Here is a 26,974-nt window from a genome sequence, read left to right on the forward strand (position 1 = left end):
TTTTAAGGTTTTGCTTATTTCTTTTACAGTGTCAGTGAATGCAGAACCCAATTGCAGGAGAATGGAGGAAAGAGTTTGCAAAAACAATATGTTTTATTAACCCCCAAACTCTGCAACGAACAGGAAATCCAGGGATAACACAAAAAAGCATCCAAGCGACCAGAAAATGAACAGTAAAATCAGATACCAGCACAGGACACAGTACAGACTAGCAGCAAGGAATTGGAAAGAAAAGGCAATACATAGGCTGTTTTTCAATATGCATTCTTGTGAAACGTAATCTGCAGCCGAAGTACTGTTCCAATCTCAGACACGCAGGAATGCAAGAGCACAAGAAATACCCAGATGTGTTTTCGCTCTGCCCATTTGATCAAGGATGCATCCAGCGGAGGCCTGTGTTGCATTTTGCACTAAAAAGGGAAAGTAATATAGGATGCAAGGAGTAAATAGAAAATTATAACTATTTTTGTTTGACAGAATGCAGTTTTAAGCTTTTTTCATGAAAAAATATAGGAATTAAAACTTTATATTTGTGATAAAGTTATGAAGAGAGTATATTTAAAAATGTCCTCCAATGTCGGCTGGCGAACACGGGCATAAAAACAAAAAAACAAAAACAAAAACAACTACCCTGTGTAATGGAATGGTTATAAACACTTGGACAGGAACAATATATGGCCCATTCACAGTTGTTTCAGTGTTAAGGGTGTTTGTTTTTAATAGATGTTATGGGTACAGTGCAATATGTGTTAGCCTGTTAGCTCAGATCTGCCACCATGAAGAACTATGAACTATGCAGAAAGAGAGCGATGCGTTCTCGCGTCCTCCAAAGTATGTTGGAGAGACGCCCTAACGGAAATGGAGACAGGGAGGGGTGAGTCCAGGACCACCTTGGGTGGAATTGGGGTGAGTTCTTTTGGTACAAGGGGGCTTCCACCAAGACCTGGGAGCCACCATAAGAAGGAGTGGCTCCAGGACAAATGTCCCTGTGCCTGAATACCTTTAGGACTTCCTGCAGCCAGACAGGATCCTGCATATGGAGAGTTCTCCTCCACCAACCGTATGCTCCTCCTCAGGAAGTCAATATACCCCAAGAAGGTCATATTTGTTCCTGATGGATCCATGTCTGGCTACTCCATTCTGTCACAGGTCAGGGAATGCAGGAGCATGGAGGAAGGAGTTTGCAAAAACAAGGTTGCATTGAACCAAAAACACTGCGATGAGCAGGAAATCCAAAGACCAAACTCCAACAACGCATCAAAGACAAAGTAACCAGAAAATGAACAGAAAATCAGAAACCAGGTACAGACTAGCAGCGAGGAAGGGAAAGACAAGACAGGGGTTGATGAAACATAAGTGCAAATGATCATAGGATTGGGGAAGGAAAGTAGAACAGGTCACCGCAAACTAACCCTATCAAAATAAAACAGGAGCTAATCAAAAACCCAAACCGTGACAATTTTAAAGAAGGTATCGTTTGTTTTTAAGCCTGTTATAACCCTTGGCATTCTCTTAAACAGCTTAATAAAAGAATCACCTTGGACGTATTCTAATTAAGAGGTGTGGTTTGTTAAAAGTGAATTAACTGAACTTATTTACTTCCTTATTTGTTTGAGACTATGGTTTGTGTTAAGTTTATATACAGAAACTATCCAACAGTTGCCGTAATCTATCGTTATGAACTACTCAACTAATTAAAGAGCCTTGCTTTACGATAGAAAGGTCAACCTTTGAATGTATCATTAACGTCAGTTGAAGGAAACCTTTGAAGGCGAACAAACAAAACTGTCTCTCTCTCATGAGGACTGACCAGGTCACCTGACCAGCCATCCAGATCCCTTTCCTCTTCAATACAGACAATTAGTTTGGTTCCTCTGGATTCGACTTCCAGGGGGCCATATCAACAGATGCAGAAGAAACTGCGTCTGGAAAGGCATACAACTAATCAGAAGACAAATGATGTGACGTGAGCAGAGCGACAACCAAACTAATATCAACAAAAACATCCAAAATGGGATGCAGTAGTATAGGAACACTGTTTTCTGCAGTAAAACCGTATTGATCCATTGTGACTCTTGAATGTATGAATCATCTCATAAAATAAACCCGTCTCGAATGGTTTGGTACATTCTGTGGAGAAGGCAGAATGGGAGGAGTACCAGGCGTATTTCATGAGAGAAAAGTGAATCTGCTTGGCTGGCCAGGATGAGATCAAAATAGAAATCCGGCACAGGATATATTCATTTACTTCCCTAGAAATTAACCTTTAAAAGCTCTTCAGATTAATGTCCACCTAAATTCTTTACATTGTTTGGTTATAAGTGATAACCTACACCTGCCAGCCAATCAGAATCGAGTATTCACACAGACCGTGGTATAATATAATATCTTCAACACCTTCCTTTTATTATTTTATTGTCTTATATTATCTGAGCATATCCACAATGATATGTGTAAAGTACTTCCTTGTAATAAATAATTTTTTCTCCTTCTTCTATTTTCTACCCACCAAGATCCGTAGCACCATCGAGAACAGCTTTGTGGGCTGGGAACTGGAAGAAGTGCTTCTACTTGACATGTCCGTAGATGACGGAGATTCAAAGATCCAGAACCAGCTGAAGAAGCTCCAGAGCCCCGTCATCCTCCTCTACTGCACAAAAGAAGAGGCCAACACCATCTTTGAGGTGGCCCACTCTGTTGGGATCACTGGCTATGGCTACACATGGATTGTCCCCTCGCTTGTAGCTGGAGACACTATTGTAGTGCCTGCAGAGTTTCCAACAGGTAAGAAATCATTATTAGACATAATCTTCATGTGAAAAGATGTTTGCTTACTCTGAGCTCAAATCCTAAGCCCTTCAGAGCACAGCAATTACACATCAAGTACTTTCGATCACACCTTTTACGGCTCCTTTTCATTTTTTCCATTTTGAGATTGATTATCTACTAGACAGGTGCAGTTATGATTAAGAAAATGATTTAAAAAAAAAGGTTTAAAACTAAGAATATCAGTACAGAAATAAGTCAGGTATAATTGGTTTTCTAACTTTTAATATGATTGATTTACTTGTTTGCTGTTGCTTGAACATCTGGAGTGCGTACTTGTGTGCAGGTGCACAAAGATTTTATGCTCTTACCTGTCTATCTCCCAGTTAGACAGTAGGAACCAATAGGACCCAGTGCTGGTCAGATGTAAACAATATATATGTATATATATATATATATATATATATATATATATATATATATATATATATATATATATATATGTAGCGACGAGGCCACAATCAACAATAGCTCAGTTACTTGAACTTAAACTTAAACTTAAACAAGGACTTAAACCTTAAACTAAATAGCTGCTGCTGCCTGGCGTCCTCTATGGACTTAAGAAATACTACTAAGTGGATACCCAGTTAAAGGAACTAAAGTAAATGGGGAGGGCAAGGGTTAAACAATAATCACTAATTTAATCTCACACAAAATATATACAAATTCCAAATAGATAATTTCTTATTATTAGTGTAACAGAAACAACACACAAATTGATTTATCTAATCTAAACCTTATGTAAATATACAATGCCGAATTAACCCTATTTAATCCTATTCTAATGTCGACATGTTGCCCGGGGGTGGAGCTCTGTGAGATGGAGGTGACAGGGATGCAGAGTCCTGAACACAGACGGGAGGGGTGAGCAGGGGGAGGGGCGTCCGAGCCCCGCTGCTGTTCAGACGAAGGGGAGGGTGGAGATGTCCGCGGTCCTGCGGGATGAGAAGGGGGCGTGGCAGGCTGATGGTCCGGTCCTCAGGACAGGAGGACTTTCCCAGATTGTCCGACGTCGGAGTTTCAGCCGTGAGCAGGAGGATGCGTTAGCATGAGCTAACGCAGCTAACTGGCTGACTAGTCCAACTTACTAGTCAGCAAACTCCGACCAAACTACTGTACATGAGACAGTACAATCTTCAGGAGGTGTCTTCCTCTTTATGTCGATAAGCAACGTTACTTATCGACATGAAACCACAACTTAAAGGACTAACAGTTCTCTGCTCGACACGACGTCGACTCCTCTCAGCTGTTCTCTCTCTCAGCTGTTTTCAGTCTTAACCGCCGATGCGCGCTCCCGCGGGCTCCCGTTGGAACCAAACGGACCGTTGACGCTCTCCCCCTCGTGCACGCACACACACACACAATAAAATACATGCTGCCTGTCACGTTCTCTACAATCACACAACACAGCATAACATAAAATGTAACATAAAACGTATGTAATGAATAAACATAACCTTTCCATGCAGAAAACATAAACCAAATATAACAAATAAACGAATAATATAAAAATAGGATTTTACAGGGGCAGACTCTGGCTGGGCTTCAATACAGCCGCCCCATAATTCGCTTGCGTAATTATAAAAACTTAAACTAGAAGCCAGTTAGAGTCAAGTCAGGGTGAGAAACAGTCAAGGTTCTCTGGCCGCCCCATAAGTCAGGGAGGGGGGTCAAGGTCAGCACTAGAGTCAGGGAAGGTAGGGAGCTCAATAAGCTTGGCTACAGGTCGGGTGTAGGTTCGGCCCTGGTCGGTGACGTTGGCCTTCAAGACCAGAAGCTCGGCTTCAGTGAAGTTCTCGGCGCTGAGGCCCAACGAGTCGGGGTGCTCAGGGTGGTGCCAAAGGAACGTCCCTTTCTGCAGTTCCTCAATTGTCTTACAGTCATCCATCTTGGGACCCTCGGTGGGTTTATCCTCACACAATCCGCAAAAGAGTGACTTCTTCAGCTCAGTCTCAGTCTTCTTGCTCATCTTGAAGGAGCCGGAGGTCCCGGTCCCCTTGGTCTGGACCAGGGTCCTCTTGGTCACCAGGCTCTTGATGGCGGTGTTGACGCAGGCTTTGTCCTTGTCCACGTCGTATCCTCCGCCGGCCAGAGCTTTCTTGACGGCGGCGGCGGACTCGCCACTGCGCTCCTTGGACGCGGCCACGGCCTTCACGATGAGGTCCGTCACGCTGGGGCCAGCCTTCTTCGGCTTGAACACCTTCTTCTTGGCAGCTTTGACCGGAGCCGAGGCTGGAGCTACTTCGGCTATGTTGCTTCTCCTCGTCTGTTCGAGGAGGGAAATGGCGTACTTTTCTTCCTTTGATTTGACCACCTGTCTCTCATTTTTGAAAGGCATCATGTCGAGTTGCCAGGGCCGCTCCACATGGCTTAGGAGGGCGTCGTTGCTGGTGGTCATTTTACTGTAAAAGCAACTGCTCTGAGTTAGTCCATTGACCTGGGAAGGGATGGGCCCTTGAAGTGTCCAGCCAAGTCTTGTCTCGATCGCTACTGGGCAACCTCTGGGCCCCCGGTAGATTGCACCGATCGGGGTGATGAGGTCAGCGTTGTCTGAGCCGATCAGGAGGGTCGGGGTCACTCCGCTGACTGGTGGCAGGGGTAGGTTCTTAAGATGAGCGAACCTCTCCCGTAGCTGCTGGACAGGGTAGTCGTATTGGCCGAGCCCGATGTGCTTGCTGGTGAAGACGCTCTTGACAGAGTAGCGCTTGTCGGGCTGGTGTGCGGGCGTGATCTGGAACGTGACTCGCTGGCCATCGATAGTTTTCAAGTCTCTCCTGATGGTGCGGAGCATGAGCGTCTCCTCTTCACCCTGAAGGCCAAGCTGATTTGCGGCAGAGGCAAGGAGCAAAGTTCTCTCCGAACCATCGTCCAGTACAGCGTATGTGTCCAGCATCTTGTTACCGCAGCGAAGGTGGACCCTGACTATTTTCAACATCACTTTGCTGCTTCCACTATTCGCCGGGTCTATGTAGTAGTTGCCGGTCGTTGATGATGCGGCAGAGATAGCTGCTGGTTTGGATGCGGTCTGCGCTTTAAATGCAGCCGTCCCGCCATTGTCTCTGAGGTTGACCTCGTGTAGGACTTGCAGGTGAACGGACCCACACTCGTCACACCTCTTCTTGAGAGTGCAGTCTGCAGCTCTGTGTGTGTCGCGCGCACACCTCCAACACCTGCGGTTAGTCTGTATCCAATCCTTCTTCTCCTGAAGGTTCATCTTTTTAAAGTTCTCACAGCTGTGGAGCCAGTGCTCCTCTTTACAGTAGGGGCACCCGGGCTTCCCTTTGCCCTTGACAGGGGCGGAGCCTTTCTGCTTACTGGACTTGGACTCGTTCCTGGAGTTGTCCGTCTGAAGCATTACTGTGGTGGCTCGTGCTTCGCCCCAACTTCTCTTGCCTCCGTCTTTCAGGTTGTGCTCGCCCTTGAAGGTGGGGTCTAGCCCCAGGCACCGGACCTCCTGCCTGAGAAAGTTCGATAGGTCGATGAGGGAGAGGTCCGGTTGGTGAAGGGAGCTCCGGAGGTGTCGGAAGCGCTCCTGGCGGAACTTAGGGAGCTTTGCCAGGATGCGCTCCACATTGGAACCAGAGTGGAGTTCATGGAGCCCTCTCTCGTGCTGGGCCTGCAGCATTCCCACCAGGGACTGCACCCTGACCGACAGACTGTCTAGGGCCCAGTCGTCCTTAACTGGGGGGAGCTTCTCTATTTCGCGCAGCTCATGCAAGATGAAGTCCCACGGCCGCCCGTAACGATCGTCCAGGGCGGCCAGTGCTGCGGTGTAAGGCAGAGTGGAGTGGGCGTATGCTAGCACCATGCTGTGAGCACAGGGGGCCTTAACATGTTTGAGCAGCAGAGCGTACTTGAACTTCTCGTCATGTGCCTCGGTTAGGAGGATCTCCAGGCACATCCTTAGCTCCAGATACTGGGCTCGGTCCTCCTTTGTGAAGTCAGGAAATGTGACCTCTTCCACATAGAGGTTGGTTCGTCGGTGGAGGATGGTCGGCTGTGTTTCTGAGGGTGGGTGAATCGGTGGGGCCCGGTTCTCTGGAGCTGGAGAGGCTCGCTGGATCTTGGGCTGCAGTAGAGAAGCTGGTAGGGGCTCCCTTGCTCTCTGGCTGGGTGGTGGGAGGAGCTGATATGAGTAGGAGGGGGCCTGATAGTTCAGATGATCCACCACTGGATGACTGGGAACATCAGGGAGAGAGACCATTTTTGGAGCCTCCTCTTCATCAGCTAACTCAGCCAGTCTATCATGCAGGAGGGCGGCCATTTCTCTTGGCTCCTCCTCGATGGCGGACTGTCGATTTCTGCCGTCCGAACGTATTATGCTCTGGCGATCTGGAGAGTGCTGTCTTGAACTGCGACATGATGATCTCCGGGAGGATCTGGCGGAAGATCTAGGGGTTTGGTTCTGTATCACGTTGGCTAACACCGCCATGGTCTGGGCCTGTTGCTCCATGAGCCTTGATTGTTGCTCAACTTGCCTCTTGAGCAGGTCCATCATCTCACTTTTCTCTGATGCGTTGGAGCACATGGAGGTGCAGCTGGTAGCTGGAGACCTGGGCCTGTGTTTCCTGCCCTGCCTGTCAGGCTGTCCGGTCTCAGGGAGGTCAGTTTCAGCTGGGTTGGTTAGTTGCGTCAGGTTGGTAGTCATAGCCTGATCTATATTATGGCTAGGCTCGGTAGGGGCTGGACCGCCTGAACTACAGTCAGGTGGGGGCGCTATGTCGCCCTTAGGGGGCCAGTCAGTTACAAAGTCAGCTAAGTAACCAGGGGGGCCTATATTTCTCTTTGAACGTACGACTGGGGGAGGGGAACTATCTGCTGAAGGGTATCCACCGCTAGCCATGGCAGTAGTAGCAGCGCTATTCATCCGGCTCGAAGGACCAAATTGTAGCGACGAGGCCACAATCAACAATAGCTCAGTTACTTGAACTTAAACTTAAACTTAAACAAGGACTTAAACCTTAAACTAAATAGCTGCTGCTGCCTGGCGTCCTCTATGGACTTAAGAAATACTACTAAGTGGATACCCAGTTAAAGGAACTAAAGTAAATGGGGAGGGCAAGGGTTAAACAATAATCACTAATTTAATCTCACACAAAATATATACAAATTCCAAATAGATAATTTCTTATTATTAGTGTAACAGAAACAACACACAAATTGATTTATCTAATCTAAACCTTATGTAAATATACAATGCCGAATTAACCCTATTTAATCCTATTCTAATGTCGACATGTTGCCCGGGGGTGGAGCTCTGTGAGATGGAGGTGACAGGGATGCAGAGTCCTGAACACAGACGGGAGGGGTGAGCAGGGGGAGGGGCGTCCGAGCCCCGCTGCTGTTCAGACGAAGGGGAGGGTGGAGATGTCCGCGGTCCTGCGGGATGAGAAGGGGGCGTGGCAGGCTGATGGTCCGGTCCTCAGGACAGGAGGACTTTCCCAGATTGTCCGACGTCGGAGTTTCAGCCGTGAGCAGGAGGATGCGTTAGCATGAGCTAACGCAGCTAACTGGCTGACTAGTCCAACTTACTAGTCAGCAAACTCCGACCAAACTACTGTACATGAGACAGTACAATCTTCAGGAGGTGTCTTCCTCTTTATGTCGATAAGCAACGTTACTTATCGACATGAAACCACAACTTAAAGGACTAACAGTTCTCTGCTCGACACGACGTCGACTCCTCTCAGCTGTTCTCTCTCTCAGCTGTTTTCAGTCTTAACCGCCGATGCGCGCTCCCGCGGGCTCCCGTTGGAACCAAACGGACCGTTGACGCTCTCCCCCTCGTGCACGCACACACACACACAATAAAATACATGCTGCCTGTCACGTTCTCTACAATCACACAACACAGCATAACATAAAATGTAACATAAAACGTATGTAATGAATAAACATAACCTTTCCATGCAGAAAACATAAACCAAATATAACAAATAAACGAATAATATAAAAATAGGATTTTACAGGGGCAGACTCTGGCTGGGCTTCAATACAATATATATATATATATATATATATATATATATATATATATATATATATATATATATATATATATATATATGTATATATATATATATATATGTATATATATATATATATATGTATGTATGTATGTATGTATGTATGTATGTATGTATATATATATAGTGTGTGTATGTTGAGACATGTATGTATGTATATATATATATATATATATATATATATATATAGTGTGTGTATGTTGAGACACCGATGTACTGCCTCCTTACACGTATAGTGTAATCATCAGTTATTCAGACTGATGAGGCAGCTTTGTTAAGGTGTTTGATGTGTTTGATTATTGGTCTTTGATCATAACAGTCTGACCTGGATATTCAGGTTTAAGATACTAAAATATCAGTAATTGCTCCTGAAAAAATTAAAGGAGCATGAGGCTCCTTTTAAGAAATGAGACTCTCTAGCGCCCCCCTTCAACACGACGGCCGCCGGGGGTACTGCAGCCAACAGCGAAGTCGGCACGGCAGAACGGGGAGAACGCGCATGCATGCATTTGACGTCACATCCGCAGGACAGCGCGGGAAATTCCGGCCCGGAATTGCAGCACATTTTGCAGCACACAGCCTGTTCAAGGCAACGGAGAGATACGCTAGAGGGCTCATTCTTTTTGGTCTGGAACGCTTCAAACTTAAAATGTATACACATTTTTTTCATAAATCCTGCCTCAATCCTGCCTCATGCTCCTTTAAATCAACAAATAATTACAATATCTCCAGTATCTCCTTTTTGGTCCATTTGACGTCACCCGTAGCATCAAAGCCGAAAAATGTTATTACGAGTCAGCTGTTGGTATTTTTCCCCCTCGAGACAAAAACTGAAGTAACCTTTCTTAATGATAAGTTAGGAGGCTCTCTGCGTCCGTGTCCTCCTAAAACACTGCTGCATTTCACTCGAACATTTGAAGGTCAAATAAGGAACTAAAGTGATGTCTGAGGTGCATTAGCCACCAAACCTTCTCACGCAATCTGTCAGGCAGACCTGCCAGACTGACAAATGTAACACGGCGCAGCATTTGCGGGCGGACAGATGCTTTTAGAAAGGCCATCTCCCAGTGGGAACCGAACTCAGCACTGTTAGGGGTGCACTCACCAGCAGCACTGCCCGTGACTCAGGGCTGCTTCCCTCGCTGTAGTATATGTACGCCGGGCAGATGAGCCTGACAAATTATTGGTGTTTGGCCTGGTGATTTACAGTGACGGGGAGATATTACACGGCTGCCCGTCCTCAGCACTTTCTGGGGAGCGGTTTCCACGAGGAACCTGAGATCGTTGTTCCGTTCAAGCTCCATAACTCAAACTTTTTACCTCTGCTCCCTTATTGACAACCATGGATGATTTACTTTAAATGGGAGTAAGGAGTATGTTTGTGCAGCGACGTGTGTGTGTGTGTGTGTGTGTGTGTGTGTGTGTGTGTGTGTGTGTGTGTGTGTGTGTGTGTGTGTGTGTGTGTGTGTGTGTGTGTGTGTGTGTGTGTGTGTGTGTTTGTGTGAAAACTCTGTGTTCATTTGTCTGTGAAATGTGCGATCGGTTCAGGGTGTAATTTGCATGAAAAAAAAAAGGCTGAATATAATCAAATGGGTTGTGTGTTTGTGGTTCTGTGCGAACCCGAGGCGAGTTTGTTTTTGTGTCGGTTCGAGGAACCAAACCGTTGATGTGTGTCGCTCCAAACAAGGGCTCAGCTCTGTAAACTTTGACACTTCACCACATCAGTTATTTAAATCACATGACAACTTTGGTCTTGATTTATGTTGTTGTGGACGTTAATGTGTCTCGTTTGTGCGCTCCCTGGCTAATCACAGCAGACAAACTGTGCTGGATGGACACACGCATTACATTCATTACATAGGACCAAAATAACATATACAATAGTTGGCCAAATGTGATCTGCTCATGTTTTGGCAGTTCTAGGCTACTCGAAGCAGCCTGGAATTAACAAATCAAGATGATTTGAGCATGTTAGTTTAAATAAAATCTGTATGTCTTGAATTTGTGTAATTAGATTTAAGATGTTGGTTGCTAGAATGTAAAGATTACTAGCTGAAATACGTTCACATAGGGCTGGGCGATATATCGAGATTTTAATATATATCGATATATTTTCAAACGCGATATGGTACGAGACAATATCGTTTATATCGATTATGAAAAAAAAAATGTGATTTTGATATAGCTTATTTTGTGGCAAATTGACTTGAATGTTTTATTTGAGATTTGCACAAATGTTTTGTTATTTGCACAACTGTCAACCTCAGTGGAAAAGTCTGCCTGTTACTGTCTACATTGTATTAATTGCACAGTGTATTTTAATTTAATTGTTATGCAGGAAAGGGATATTTGTTTTATTTTATTCAAGAAGCATTTTTATTCTATAAATGCAGGCAGTTTATTTTTATTTCATTTGTTTTATACATTTTGATATTGTGCAGAACTCTGTTAATAAAGGAACCTGTGTGACATTTGGCACGAGGCTTTGTATTAAAACTGACTGTTTTAAGGCTTTGCCTCAGAAAAAAATGAAGCTAACAGAGATGCTATGCTATAATGCTTCGGGGGAAATCCCAATTATGGCACAGAAAAAATATCGATATATATAGAGTATCGCCATTCAGCTAGAAAATATCGAGATATGACTTTTGGTCCATATCGCCCAGCCCTACGTTCACACATAACTCAGTACAAGGATGTCACAGTCCTGCTGCTGTACGATCACCTCTTGTCCTTGCTGTCTTTTGTTAGTCTGAACGTGATGGTTGGGCTCAAAGCGTTTCAGCATTGACAGTTTTGCACAGAGAGCTGCCGAACCTTCATTATGGGCTGCTCACGAGTCTGAGTTTTGATTGTACTCATATAAAAACAGCCAATCAACCCACTCTAGTCGCTACTTCTGAGCGGAGCATCAGAAAAGTCACGCGACACCTGCAGGGTTGGTCAAGTGCACCAGCATGTGAACTAACACTGGGTGAAGTGACACAGTGACACAGCTTGGAGCTGACAGTTCTCTTCCCTCGTGCTCTCGGTGAATCCAGCGGTTCAGGGTTCAGCAGAGGGTGCAGCCCAGCTGTGGGGCTAATATATGCTCACTAAGTTCACTAAATCATTTGCACCACGTGTATTGATGCGCCTCCAATTCTCAGGAGTGATTCCTGCTGACGTTTCCCTTAAGTTGTGCCTCGTGGTGCCACCTCTCCATCAACCTCTCCATTCACCCTCTTTACATTTTCTTTTTATTCTATGCAGTTCTCTCATTTTTTAATAGTTTCTCTCTTAATATTTCTCCTTCCTCCAAATTTCTCAAGTCTTCCCTTGCTTTAGCTTTCTGTGTCTGCCTGTTTCCTCCCTCCTTACTCATCTCCTCTTCGTCCTCCTTGTCCCTCTCAGCTCTCTGCCTCCCCCTGACATTTTTTTTTGACTTTGCTCTCCTTGATCAGACTCACACACAACTGCTGCACACGTAAACAACCAGCCTGAAACCGCTGGCAAAACACAAGCAGCTTCCAAAAATATCTGCTCTGACGTTGTTGTGCAACTCAAGGTAGCTTGGCTGTCCAGTTATCAAGGCTAATGATAATTCTATTAAAGAATTATTAATAATTAATAAAGTTGACTATTTATCAAATTGTATTATCAAAAATGATAATTCTCGTAGGGGCACCACCGCCGGGGCCTTACTTCCGGTGGGATTCGATAACTAACAGCAGAAAATCAGTCTCATTATGATTTGAATTATCCTGCAGAACAGCAAATCTTACAGAATAACAGTGAAGGCGTGATATCCGAACACTAGGCTCTGCTTAAACAAATCAATTTGTGACCAAATCTTGCATGAAATAACACAACCACTCATAAAGAAATCAATCAGAATTTATTTACATACGGGTGTCAAAAGATGATAAACGCAACACCCAAATAAACCTGATGGCAGAAATGGCTTAAGTATCCATAAAACAATTAATTAACTAGAAAAACAACAATCAATAAAATGAAACATAAACGTTAAATGCATGGAATGAAAAAGAAAAGAAATCAAGCAATAATAACGAAGATATAGAACATCTACAGTTCAAACGGGCTCCTGTGGTCTTTTAAAGATGGACGCGCCCTCTGGGCCACGTGCAATTAGAACGGATGGTGATCCCGGTGTTAAACCGTGATCAACTGCAGAAAACAGCGCTTTAAAACATGAATGACTAGCAGAAAGTAGTGACTACAAATTAATGAAAACAGTCCTTATAATGATGGTGGTGTAATCTCAGCTCTGAACACAGATTTAGCTCTGTAACACTCCCAGTTAAACTCATACACCCAGGTCTCAAAACCTCACGCCTCCTCGGGTCTCCGGGTGCCGATCAGGGGTTCCTGCCGGGTCTTTGGTCGGAGTCCGATCCCAGAGAGTCCTCCCGCCTCTCCCGCTCCTCCTCCTGACTCTGGAATCACGAGAGGACGGGGGTACAGCTGAAGCAGCCGGCGCTCCAGCTCCGGTCCGGAGGCTATCACGTCGTCTCGGGGGCGCGCGGGGCCAGTCTACTTCTTCTGAGTGCTGGTGCCCGTCGGCCTGAGCGCGTGGCCCCGGGACGGGCAGCGGGATGCGTCTCGGTTCTGCGCGGGGCAGGCTGTCCACAGGTCCTTTCAGGTGAAGTTTTAGAGCAGAGAGAGAGAAGTTAGGAAAGAGGAACGGGTCTCACCCTGGGCCGGGGCCGAGCTTTGGAGCGGCTTCTCCCCCCTTTCCAGCTCCCAGGGACCGGGGACACGTGAAGCAGGACTCTGGATGAAAAGTTGAGACCGAGAGCTGATGGGGGCGGCTCCGTGCACCGCGGCTTCAACGGGCTGCAGGTCCAACGGAGCGGCCCGATGGGGCCTTACACCTCCCCCCAGCCGGGGGGAGAAAGGGAGATGGGATCTTGGCCCAGAGCCAAACGATCCAGCTCGGATGAGAGGGTGATCGGAAGAGAAGATGGGGAAGTCTCGGTGCAGCACGGAGTTTTGTATCTCTGCGCGCTGCGATGACGTCAGCGGTGCCTCGTTTGTGATTGGATGCGCGCCGCTTGTCAGGCGCCACCCCCCCCCCGCAAGGCATGCTGGGGGTGGTAGTTCAGGCAACGGCGCCATTTTATGAGGCACATTAAAGCGGAAAAGGGGGGTTCAAAGAAGCAGTACCATTTTGAGGTCTGGTTTTGCGCTCCGCTGCATCCGGCTCCCCCCCAGGGGGTGTCGCAAAACCCCAAGGAAGTCTGTTTTCCCTGGCAGAAACCTTCCTGTCCTGCTTTGATCTGGAGCCGTATCGTGGGTCACATACAGGCCATCTCGAACCAGGCCACCAGGGTCATAAATTGGCCTGAGCGAGAAGATAGCAGCCGGGCCATAAACTCCAGGGGGGAGGCCGGGTCTGGCTTTGCTGGAATTCATAATCACAAAATGTTCATACATTTTATAAGTTCAGATGGGCATATGGTCGGGCACAACATCCCCCCTTCGAATCGAAAACCGGAATGCAGGGTCTGGTTGTCGAATCTAACAACGGTGCACCAGTCCATGTGGTCATAAACTCTGGTTGGGGGCGTGAGGCTAGCCTGGTTAGTCCACTAGGCGAGCAATGCACAAAAATATGAAAAGAAAAACATATTCAAAGCAATAACATCATTCATTTACCTAACACAGTGATATCACTCTTAAAGTGCGGTAGATGAAAGATAAAAGGAGGGGTTAGTTAGGTTTCAGTATGTACACTGTACCTAAAATCAAAAACCAACAATTTAACCACTCTTTGATTAATTGCTAGGAGACAAAAACACACAAATTAACTTATGTCGGCTATGGAAGCCTGGAAATTGTTTGTAGGCGTGAATTTTTTTTTTAACGCCCCAAAGTATCCTACCCCCCTTTCAGGTGTGGAGCGGGCTTCCACTTCTGGGTCAGAAAAATTGTGAGGGGGCCGCTGCATACAAGGTAATGCAGCTGTTCAGTGTTCTTTTGCTAAACAAAGGTCAAACATGGGACCCCCCTCGCTCTGAGGTACGGCGTCTGCGCCTTGGTTGTTAATCGTGATCTGTTCTCCTCTGGTTTACTTTAAGCAGACGCTGAGCTGCTTCTTCAGCGTCAGTAACAGTGAAAACTGGGAAGGGCCGCAGCTCCTTTCGGGTAATTAATTTATCGGCTTACTCATGGTGGCGTCTGACCAGGGGGCTCAGGGGATGAGATGACCGGGCTCACCACTTTTGGGTCCAGCCTAAGAACAGACTTGCCTGTCGGTCCATCTCCATCAGCCTGGTCACCTCTGCTGGTTCTCCGTCCACTGCGATGAGCTCTCTGCCATTAATAACCACACCTCAGCTCACAGTCCAGGCCCCAGCGCTTCGCTTGGGATTCTGGCAAGAGATTACACTTATTAACGAAGTCAGCTCACGTTATCACCCAGATTAGAAGAAATTAAACCGATAACAAACCCTGAGAGACTGGGGTATTGGTTATACCCTTAGAAGCAAGAACCAACTGAAAGGAATTAATAAAGTGAATAAAAAGGGAGGAATCTTTAAATAACTTTAAATTAAAGATTCAACTTAAAACACAGTAGAGATTAATCTGAGAAGATTAATAACTCACATGGGGTAATCAGCAACAGTTCAATTAATAGAATTAAAGAAATTAAGTCAACCATTACCTTCAGTTAAGTATGGTTGCAAAAGGGGATTAATCAGAGATTAATAAAATAGTGATCCATCAATAAAAGTTCAGGTTAATAAAATCAGGAACTTACAGCGCGCCAACCATTAGTTTCCATGGAACCTGGTTGCAAAAGGAAATTACTCAAACAGATTCACAAAAATTGAGTGGTAGAAAAAGTTCAGGTTAATAAAATTAACAGAACTTAAAGCAAACCCAACCATTACCTTCAGTGAAGCAAGGTTGCAGAGGAAATCAATCACAAGATTAATAATCGTGTGATGAAAAATAAAAGTTCAAATTAATAAAATTAAAGAACTTAACAAAGCAATCACCCTTTAGTGAGGCGAGGTTGCCATTAGAACAGGGATGTTTTAAAATAACCGTAGGAATCAGATAATGAGGGGGAAGAAAAATAAAAATATTTTCTTTCCCGATCAAAATTAATGTTCTGTTATTTCATACAAACTGGTCACAAATATCGTTTCGAGAGAGCCTCACGCTGGGGCGCCATTTATGTTGTGCAACTCAAGGTAGCTTGGCTGTCCAGTTATCAAGGCTAATGATAATTCTATTAAAGAATTATTAATAATTAATAAAGTTGACTATTTATCAAATTGTATTATCAAAAATGATAATTCTCGTAGGGGCACCACCGCCGGGGCCTTACTTCCGGTGGGATTCGATAACTAACAGCAGAAAATCAGTCTCATTATGATTTGAATTATCCTGCAGAACAGCAAATCTTACAGAATAACAGTGAAGGCGTGATATCCGAACACTAGGCTCTGCTTAAACAAATCAATTTGTGACCAAATCTTGCATGAAATAACACAACCACTCATAAAGAAATCAATCAGAATTTATTTACATACGGGTGTCAAAAGATGATAAACGCAACACCCAAATAAACCTGATGGCAGAAATGGCTTAAGTATCCATAAAACAATTAATTAACTAGAAAAACAACAATCAATAAAATGAAACATAAACGTTAAATGCATGGAATGAAAAAGAAAAGAAATCAAGCAATAATAACGAAGATATAGAACATCTACAGTTCAAACGGGCTCCTGTGGTCTTTTAAAGATGGACGCGCCCTCTGGGCCACGTGCAATTAGAACGGATGGTGATCCCGGTGTTAAACCGTGATCAACTGCAGAAAACAGCGCTTTAAAACATGAATGACTAGCAGAAAGTAGTGACTACAAATTAATGAAAACAGTCCTTATAATGATGGTGGTGTAATCTCAGCTCTGAACACAGATTTAGCTCTGTAACACTCCCAGTTAAACTCATACACCCAGGTCTCAAAACCTCACGCCTCCTCGGGTCTCCGGGTGCCGATCAGGGGTTCCTGCCGGGTCTTTGGTCGGAGTCCGATCCCAGAGAGTCCTCCCGCCTCTCCCGCTCCTCCTCCTGACTCTGGAATCACGAGAGGACGGGGGTACAGCTGAAGCAGCCGGCGCTCCAGCTCCGGTCCGGAGGCTATCACGTCGTCTCGGGGGCGCGCGGGGCCAGTCTACTTCTTCTGAGTGCTGGTGCCCGTCGGCCTGAGCGCGTGGCCCCGGGACGGGCAGCGGGATGCGTCTCGGTTCTGCGCGGGGCAGGCTGTCCACAGGTCCTTTCAGGTGAAGTTTTAGAGCAGAGAGAGAGAAGTTAGGAAAGAGGAACGGGTCTCACCCTGGGCCGGGGCCGAGCTTTGGAGCGGCTTCTCCCCCCTTTCCAGCTCCCAGGGACCGGGGACACGTGAAGCAGGACTCTGGATGAAAAGTTGAGACCGAGAGCTGATGGGGGCGGCTCCGTGCACCGCGGCTTCAACGGGCTGCAGGTCCAACGGAGCGGCCCGATGGGGCCTTACACCTCCCCCCAGCCGGGGGGAGAAAGGGAGATGGGATCTTGGCCCAGAGCCAAACGATCCAGCTCGGATGAGAGGGTGATCGGAAGAGAAGATGGGGAAGTCTCGGTGCAGCACGGAGTTTTGTATCTCTGCGCGCTGCGATGACGTCAGCGGTGCCTCGTTTGTGATTGGATGCGCGCCGCTTGTCAGGCGCCACCCCCCCCCCGCAAGGCATGCTGGGGGTGGTAGTTCAGGCAACGGCGCCATTTTATGAGGCACATTAAAGCGGAAAAGGGGGGTTCAAAGAAGCAGTACCATTTTGAGGTCTGGTTTTGCGCTCCGCTGCATCCGGCTCCCCCCCAGGGGGTGTCGCAAAACCCCAAGGAAGTCTGTTTTCCCTGGCAGAAACCTTCCTGTCCTGCTTTGATCTGGAGCCGTATCGTGGGTCACATACAGGCCATCTCGAACCAGGCCACCAGGGTCATAAATTGGCCTGAGCGAGAAGATAGCAGCCGGGCCATAAACTCCAGGGGGGAGGCCGGGTCTGGCTTTGCTGGAATTCATAATCACAAAATGTTCATACATTTTATAAGTTCAGATGGGCATATGGTCGGGCACAACAACGTCCTCCAATCAGATTTCCTAAGTACGGATGCTGTACGTCTACAGTGATTTCATTATTGTTTTGTCCTGTTTCTTGTGCATGTGTATATGTGTGGGTATGTGTCACAGCAGGCTTTTAAAGAAGCACAAAAAGCAGCCACGCCAAAAGAAAAAAAAAAAAAAGCTTTACAGAAGCAAAAGCCATGTTCAGTTTTAACACAGCCAGTCCAAATGTCTTCTATTGTGACATTTAAACATGTCCCGAAAGATGTGGAAAAGAACAGCCAGGGCACACGTACGTGTTCCTGGAACAGAATCTCCTACGAAACACAATAAAAGCGAAGTGTGTAAAAAGGAACAAGCAATGTGAGTGAGTGGGGAGGAAGTGTCGACGATGTGTGATTTTTAGATGTGGTCCTGCAGGACTGGAGCTGTCAGTGCTAAGGCCCCGCGAGGAGGGCAGGTTGCCAGGCTGCTTGTCTATTTATGCCCACTGACATGGTAGTGGACTGGGTGACATGTGGTCATACACTGTCAGATAGATGCAGACCAACTGAAACACAGAGAGAAGAACTGATTGGAGGGCGAAGAGCCGGCTGACACGATGAATTCACGTGAATGCTGGACATGTTCTGAACACAGACGCATCAAACAGACAAATCCCTAAATTACAAGTCAGAAAAGTGCGCGTACCTGGGTTAAGACTTTTGCATTTATGCCACAGACTACTCCTGAATATACTGCCTGATATACCTTGTGCAAAGCTCAGACTTTGTTACCTTTAATTATTCTGCATGACAACTCCTTGATTGGCACAACCCAGATTAAACATTTTTACACTTTGCCATCCATCCCATTCTAAATAACACGCTGCATTGTTGTTTGTTGCAGGATTTAGACTTGGATTTCTATGCATAATGACCTGCTATCACTTCTCAAGGGTTTTGCATATCGTATAATAAAATATGCATTGTTTTAAAGCAACAAGTACCAATGGTTACGTATCTGTTTTAATGTTCATATTCAACAGTGACGAGTAACCAAATTCATCAGCACTATTTTTTTTTTTTTTTTTTTAAGGATTTTGTGGCTCTAGTGGGCTTTATTTATAAGTGTAGACAGGAAGGGGGTAGAGAGAGAGAATGGGAACGGCATGCAGCAAAGGGCTGCAGGCCGGGACTTGAACCTGCGACTGCTGCAGGAGGACTGTAGCCTCAGTACACGGGCCGCTTGCTTGCTTGCCTCATCAGCACTATTTGATATATCTCAAATGTCCCGAGCGGATAAAAAGGTTGATTTCTGATTTACTGGTGAATATTTTTACACTTTTGGGCTCCTTCAAGCCCTGAAACCAAAGGAATGAATGTGTTTCTAATGATGCTGGGGAAGCAAAGCTCACTAGGTGGTCCCTCACCACGATCTCCAGCCTCACACCTGTCCGAGTGTCCTTGGCCACGACATTGAACCCTTATATTGCCCCCTGATGTGTTCAGCGTGGTGTGATTGCAGAAAGATAAGCTAAAACACTGTGTATAAAGTGCATAGTGTATATATAAAAAGAAGCACTGCCTGAGTTGTGTCACTGGATAGATGATGAACACATTGAAGAACCTACGTAAGTGTGAACCAATTACCCTTAACCATAACTAAAGTTGCAGAATAATTAGAGTCCTTGTTTACAGGGCACAAAAGCAATAATTTAGCTCTTACGTGATGAAATTCTGAAACCGGTCCGCTGACTAATCATTAAAAAGAGATAAACATTATGCACAAGGTAATGTGCACTGTGTCATCAATCAACGGTGACTGGCTCTCCTCCGGACCGGAAGGTCACTGGTTCAAACCTCGTCCTCTCCGTGTGCAAAAGCATCTTTGTGTAAGACTTTGAATTCTGCAATGATGAATATGTTTCAGTTGGAAACTTGGAAACTATTTATTTGACCCCAACTGATGCATGAGACGACCATCTCTGGAGAAGCATCCTGTGACTCTGCCCATTGGCCCTGTTAAGAAATGTGCAATTTATTATCAAAACCTGGAAATATAGTGCTTAACCATCATCTTGTGGAAAAAGTGTGGTTGAAAAAAAATGTGAATAATCTTAATTAGAGCTCATTAAAAATGTTCAGTCAGATGTAACTGAAGAAAATTAGAGAAGGAACTGCAGTATTTGATAGAGAAAGAACGCGCACTTCTGCAGATACAATATGAAGAGAACATATTGAGCTCACTTCATATTGTGAAGATGTGCCCCCTTAAGAAAACATTTCATTAGTCAGGTAGATGGAGAGAAAAAGGCACATTATGGAGCATTTGACCTTGGAGTAAAGGAAAAATGTTACGTTGTCTGATGTGTCCAGATTCTGTAGTGGACCATCACGGTTAGATGAAGGGATGCTGCCCTCATGCTTGTGTCTACTATGCAAGTCCAATGTGTCACAGAAACAGGATCAGCTGAACATACTGGATGATCCGGTTTCCCCTTCTTATTCCTTAACGGTACGAGCATCTTCCAAGATGACAATGTCAGGATTCATGGAGCTCCTCTTGTGAAAGCGATCACGAGACTTCACTGAGGAACTTTTTCAGATGCGCTAGAGAGGATTTCATGCAGCAATACAACTCTCCCATCTTCAGGACAAGACCTTCATGAAAAATGAATGCACGTCTGGTTGGAAACGATCCCTGTAACGTTGCATAAACGTCTCTTTATTATACCACAATACTTGCATGTCATAATCAAAGCTAAAGGTAGTCCAGCAGAATATGTAATAACAAACACTGCAAGACATTTTTTAAGAATGTGTGAATTATGAATCCTTTCTAAACTGCTTTTTTCTTAGACCCAGATGAGGTTAAAATGTACTAGGTATGTAAGTGACTTTATTACCATTCATGGCTGTTTAAAAGAGCAATTTCACCAACAAATTATTGGCCCATCATGAGATGTGATCGCCCAGCCGTATCTGCATGAACAATGGCACTAAAGCTAAAAAAATTAAAAGATTAAACACCATCCCGCGACTTGGGTGATCCAAATGCTTGCTTTTAACAGGTCACGCTGGTGCAACAACAGACATGCTGGCAACAGTCGGATACATTTTCCAAAGGGCACGGGGAGAGAGGGGCAATGAGGCAGAGAGATCTACAAATAAATGTTCATAAGCATCTGACATATTGTCAAACAGTGGACAGGAGTCAGGGAGACAGGGGCGCGGGGCTACAGATAACACAAAGGCCAACAGAGACAGACAGTGATTTAGACAGACAGATGGACAAACACAGCAAGGTGATAGAAACTTAGTCAGACAGAATGCGAGTGTTAGTCATCAGCTCCCTGAATCATCACGTAGTATATGCTCTTTCTCCTCTTGATCCTATTTTTAATTCTTCAGCTTTCTCACATACATACCCCATCACTAAAATCCATCTCTCTCCACCTCCGTTTTGCTTTCTCTCCATCTCCTCATTGTGTCTCCACTTTTTCTGTTTAAAATTAGTCCTCTCATTATCATATCTTATTTACCTTAAACACTTTTTTTCCCTTCTTATTTTCTCTCATACCTGACCTCTCACTTCTTCTTCACCACCTGCCGCTGTTTTTTTCTTCTTCCCACCCCTTCTTCTTCTTTCTAAGTGGCATCTCTTCTTCTTTTGTCCACCCAGGTCTTCTCTCCGTCTCCTACGACGAGTGGGACTACAACCTAGAGGCTCGTGTTCGGGACGGTGTGGCCATCATCACCATGGCAACCTCCACCATGATGATGGACCGCGGGCCTCACACCTTGTTGAAATCTGAATGCCACGGAGCTCCGGACAAGAAGACCCCCATCTCAGGCAACCCCAACGAAGTGCTCAGGTAAGATTTAACCACGTCTCTGTGTACATAGAGCCATGAAGAGACACAGGACTTGTACATTTGTAGTGCTTTTTAAAAAAATCATTGCCAATCATTGCATCATTGCACGTGTAAAAAGTAGACAGGAAAGTTGGGTTTTTATAACATATTTCAATGACAGATTTAAATTAAGGACATTCTGCGAGAAAAAACAAAACATCCTTTTTTCGGAATATTCAACGACAATAGTTTATAACACGTGCTTTCTGATAAAACTTTATTACAACTTTCAAATGTAATGGGACAGTAACTATAACAAGCAAACGTAGTGGTTGTTATAGTATCTTAAATAGTATCTTAAAGTACCACATCTTAAATACCACATCTACTTTAATGCAGCAGCTAAGAGATAACGTGCAGTTTCACAAAAGGTAATGAGCTACACGCTTAAAAAAATTATTGTTTAATCGTGTCTGCATGCTCCCAATATGTAATTGTATTTTGTTAGTTAAAAGCAATAATGTTCATTTAACAGAACTACCGTAATTACGTAAACCTTAGTTGAAAATATTCCTTTGACTCCACAAGGATGCATGTTTTATGTAAATAGAATAAACAGCTCCAGTAGTTAAATTTTTTAGCACTGCTCCACAATGAAAATTGTGGTAATTTTGCAATAAAGGCTCGAAAATGAAGAAAAAGGACCTTTCCTACATTTTGCATGTGAATTACCAGTCAGTCATCATCAAAAGATGATTCAGTTAGTAGGCTACACTTTCAAGGCTTAAAGAAGGCTACAATTCTACATTGTCCTTTGCGACTTGTAACATGTCTTGATTTTATATTACATGCAAGAGTCACAAATTACATGATGCGTCATCACAAACAACAAGGGTACTCATCATGAAGCTGGTACGTTTGTGGACATGTGGACAAATACTTTTCTTTTGTGTGACTGGGCTGGCAGAGATGTGCGTTTTTGTGGCCTGTTTTACAAATGTGCGTTTTTGCAACAAAAGGTGAAACAGTGAAAGTTTGTCCGTAGAGCAGCACATGGCTCAAGCGGACAGAAAAAAATAAACTGAACTAAACTTAGATAATAGTAATATGTCTGTTACATATATTACGGAACTCCTTGAGGTATTATTTCGATTTTAAACTAATCTTCCCACGAAGCTTTATGCTGGCCGTGGGTTGTTGCCACTTGTATGTAAAATAAATATATATCAATACGAATATATCATAAAAAGATAAACTTAGAAGGAACAATGGTCCCTTTTCTGCTACTGAATATGCAGAAAAACCATCTTGCTTTTTCCCCTGAAGAAATCACAGCACATATCCATAAAAACTGACTCCCCAGTGCAAAGCATTCAGTGCTGTACAGTGTGGAGGTCATATCCTGCAGCTGTGCTTTCATTGGTGTAGGTATGTACTTACGTTTAAGCATCCAAATTAATGTGACAATGATTTATGGATGCTAAAATGCTACAAGCAGCAGCTTTTTAATGCACATGTTCAGGTGGTCATGCATCGGTGGAGCATCCTGGCACTGATCAGCTCCGTCACAGACGCAGCAGATGCTGGTACAAAGACACACAAACATGCAAAACCACACATGCACGTCCGTGCCCTGGATACTGTGATCAACCTCCCTTCATGAAATAATACCTCACACACAAAGTAACCTCCTTTACATGCCCCCTCCGCAGGAAAACCAAGCCCACCCCCTCAGCTGTCCGTTTCAGCATCAGGGCCTTTTGAACCTTTGAAGCGCAGCGTTCTGCTGGGCTTTGCTCTGCACGCCGCCTAATTGGTCCCAATGGTGTTTCAGTTGGTGAACACCATCCCTGGCCGCACTGAGCTCCACAGCTCTGTACAGCATTGTGTTCAGGAGCAGCGTCACCCCTCCACCTCTCTGCATGCTGGCTGAATGTCTGTGGCTATTGGTTGCTTTTTTAGAGAGAGAGACTCGCTGTAAGAAAGGCAAGTGTGTGCTGACAAGACTGTGTCCCTTTTAGGACACAGCTTTGGTTACTGTAGTCAGATTTGGTTTTCTACTTGTGGTTTTGAAAAGAAACTGCACCATGGGAGACACACGTGTCATATACTTGAGCACGAATTAAAACCTTAATTTTTTACTTTTTAACAGCATTTCTCTGCAGTCTCTTTCTGTTTGAGGTTTTCCTGAATTCATCCACAGTTTTATTTCTAGTAACAGACACAACTTCTCCCACAAATGCACGTGTACACACTCATACTTGCGTGGCAGCAGGTGAAAATGGGACTCTGCTGCAGAAACACATGCTCACCTTTTTTCCTTTTTTTCTGTGGCCTGTTACTACATCCTGGAGGCCATGAGGCTTTGTTTTGTGTTCCAGTGTGCTCTTCAGATGTCATTTCAGCCCTTGTCTGGGGCTCACAAACGCTCTGAATTTGTCTCACCTCTTCTTAGTGCTTTGAAATTACAGCAGAGTTCACGGCAGCTGCTCCAGCCCCAGAATATAATTCCCCCGTTTGAGCTTGTGTGCCTGACTCTGGTCTGCTGTGCACCGCCGCTTTGTTTATCTCAACTCTTTATTGTCCTTTCTGCCGTGTCCTGCCCTGCTCTTTGCTCTGCTCAGCTTCCCTCTAACCCCATCATGTCCGCCTTTATTCTCTCTCGCCCCACAGTCTTGTCTTTTGTTCTGCCCCGGTATTCTTTCACACATCTGCCCTCCTCCGTTCTGCTTTGAATATTCCCACTTTATCGCCTCGCACCTCTCCACTGCTCTTCCTCTGGTGATTTTCCTCTCATCTCCGCTGTTCTGCTCCTCCCCAGCCATTGTCTGCACTCCAAACCTGCAGTTTTATAATCAATTTAGCTGTGTCGTTGATTAGATCAGTTGCGAGTGCTGCTGAGATCCTTCGCCCCTCGCTGCCCTAACTAAATTTGTTTGGTGATAACCTTTGTCGTTGAGTGTTCAATCAAGAGATTAGCAATTGGCCTACAGTCTATATACTGGAAGCTAAATGAACAACTGGGAGCTGCAACACCACCAGTTACCCTTTGCTGAAGTGAGATCCAGAGAGATAGGGCCAAATCCACAAAAGGATTGTGCGGCTTTTGCGGCCGCTAAACCGGTGCAAATGAGACAAAAAGAGAGCGTCTAATTCACAAAGCACCCGCAAAGGGCGAATTGCATCACAAACTGCGCTGCCAAGCAAATAGTGTCATGGTGTGCCTGTGCCATTTGCATGCATGTAAATTAGGTAATATTCATACATTCGGCGCAAAATTGCCCCCTTTCTATGCAAATAAGCCTCATTGCAAAAACCGTCTAATTCACAAAGGCCAGCGCTATTTGCCACACGCAAAAATAGTGGAGCAAATACCGTCTTTTCGAAGCGTGTATTAACTGCGCGCAAACTCACTCCTCACTCCCGCTCTGTATCTGTTTCTCTCTCTCTTCAATATCATTCAAGCCTGTGTGATACTGAATGATATTAAGGGTGAAATCTATAGTCAGACATGACTGTACACAGTCAGATCAAGTGGGGTTGTGGACTTATCTCGGATTTAAAAATAAAAATAACAGGACGGAGCTCAGGATTCATCCATACAGTAGGGGCTGCTTTATTACAAACAATTCCACCATATAAACATATAAATCTAGAATGTGTGTGTTTAACAGCTGACCTGTAGGTGTGTGTAGCAAAACACAGAACATGAATTACCGTCAGATCCTGATCTGATCCCGATCCGGTGTTAATGAAGTGACCGGTGCTGTGCCTTGTGCGTAAATGCGCACAGCCTCTTAACATTTGACATTTCATTAGCTTATGTCATACATGCGAAATACTAGAGAAGTACAAATACGTGAAAGTTGAGGCTGTTGTGCTGTCTGCAGTTTTCATTATGGACCAATGTGTGTGCTGAAATATGGAGAACACTGGAAACAGCTCCGCTCACTTACTCAGACAAGGGAAAATTGCCCTCAGCTGCAAAACTTTATGGGCGTGTTTGCGCCGGCATATCATTAGAGCAAAATCTTTTGTGAATAGGACCTTAAAGCGGGGCAAATTGCAGGCGCAAATGCGGCGCAATTCACAGAGCTATTTGCGGGCGCAATCTATTCTTTGTGGATTTGGCCCATAGTGTTCAAACATTTTTTTTTCTCTTGATTTATTCCAAATATCCCCTGAAACAATCTGGAGGAACAGTTCAGAAATCTCTGATTTTAAGGATTTTGTGAATATAGGCCTCTCAAAGCACAAAAACCATTTAACAGAGAACAGCAATTTAATACCTGATCATGAATGCACTTGCAGAACGGGCCTGGCCTTTTTCTGATTTCTGATTTCAGATTTATTCCCCAGCTTTGTTTTGCTTTAAAAGAACAAAATATGAATCTGTATAACAGTAAGACGAGAACGCAGTCGTCCATTTTAAAGCTAAATGAGAAACTAAATTTTATCAGGACATTCCTATCCACTGCTGAGCAATGAAAAGAAGCGTGTCACATCCTTGGGATTGCTATCCCAGCTGGATCACACAAAATATTTTTTACAAGCTTGTAAATTCAAATCTGTTTAGTCAGTAAGTGATGCTGGGATTATGTAAATCATATCTACTTTAAATTTCTTCCTACTGTTGTGTGAATGAATTGCTGTATGTTCGTGGACATCCAGCTGACACGATACATTACATTGATCCCCTCACTCTTTCCCTTGTTTAGCCCTCAGTGCGTCGTAGAATACCACAAGAGAAGGACGCGTCGCTCCACTAAGTAAATTAAGTCCATTGTAGCCGGGACTGTGAAATTCCAGCTAATGCCACAGTACGAGGCTGGAAAATGATGATAGCAGAAAGGAGAGGGAGAAATCCAACCCCAGTGACTGAAAGACAGAGTCAGGAAGACTCTGGTGAGCTGCAGACATCTGCGTGAGCGGCACTAGTTTGACAACAGCGGCCCTGACCTTGACAAGCGTGGACAGGGTCCAGATGAAAGTTGGAAAGGTGTCAAGTGCCTTTAAACTGGACATTTCTGATCTTCTGTGCCTTTGGTAAGGCTTTCAGAAGAGCATGTGTATGTTTGTGGGTGCAGAACACGCAGCATCATGACCCTGTTAAACTGTGAAAGTGTCAGCCAGCTCAATGGACATGTGTGTCTTTGATTAGAACTTTTG

General features: G+C 44.8%; 1 protein-coding gene across 1 annotated transcript in view; it reads left to right on the plus strand.

Moving 5' to 3' along the window:
* The window catches only part of LOC133422717 (glutamate receptor ionotropic, NMDA 2B-like), a 153,962-nt gene that overhangs the window by 83,234 nt on the left and 43,754 nt on the right, over window positions 1-26,974 (plus strand). Inside the window, exons 5-6 of the mRNA XM_061712766.1 lie at window positions 2,514-2,784; window positions 21,634-21,826. Coding sequence (XP_061568750.1) covers window positions 2,514-2,784; window positions 21,634-21,826 — 464 coding nt within the window. The remainder of the gene's footprint in view (window positions 1-2,513; window positions 2,785-21,633; window positions 21,827-26,974) is intronic.

The sequence above is a fragment of the Cololabis saira genome, chromosome 21 (assembly GCF_033807715.1).
Source record: "Cololabis saira isolate AMF1-May2022 chromosome 21, fColSai1.1, whole genome shotgun sequence".
Classification (NCBI taxonomy): domain Eukaryota; kingdom Metazoa; phylum Chordata; class Actinopteri; order Beloniformes; family Belonidae; genus Cololabis; species Cololabis saira.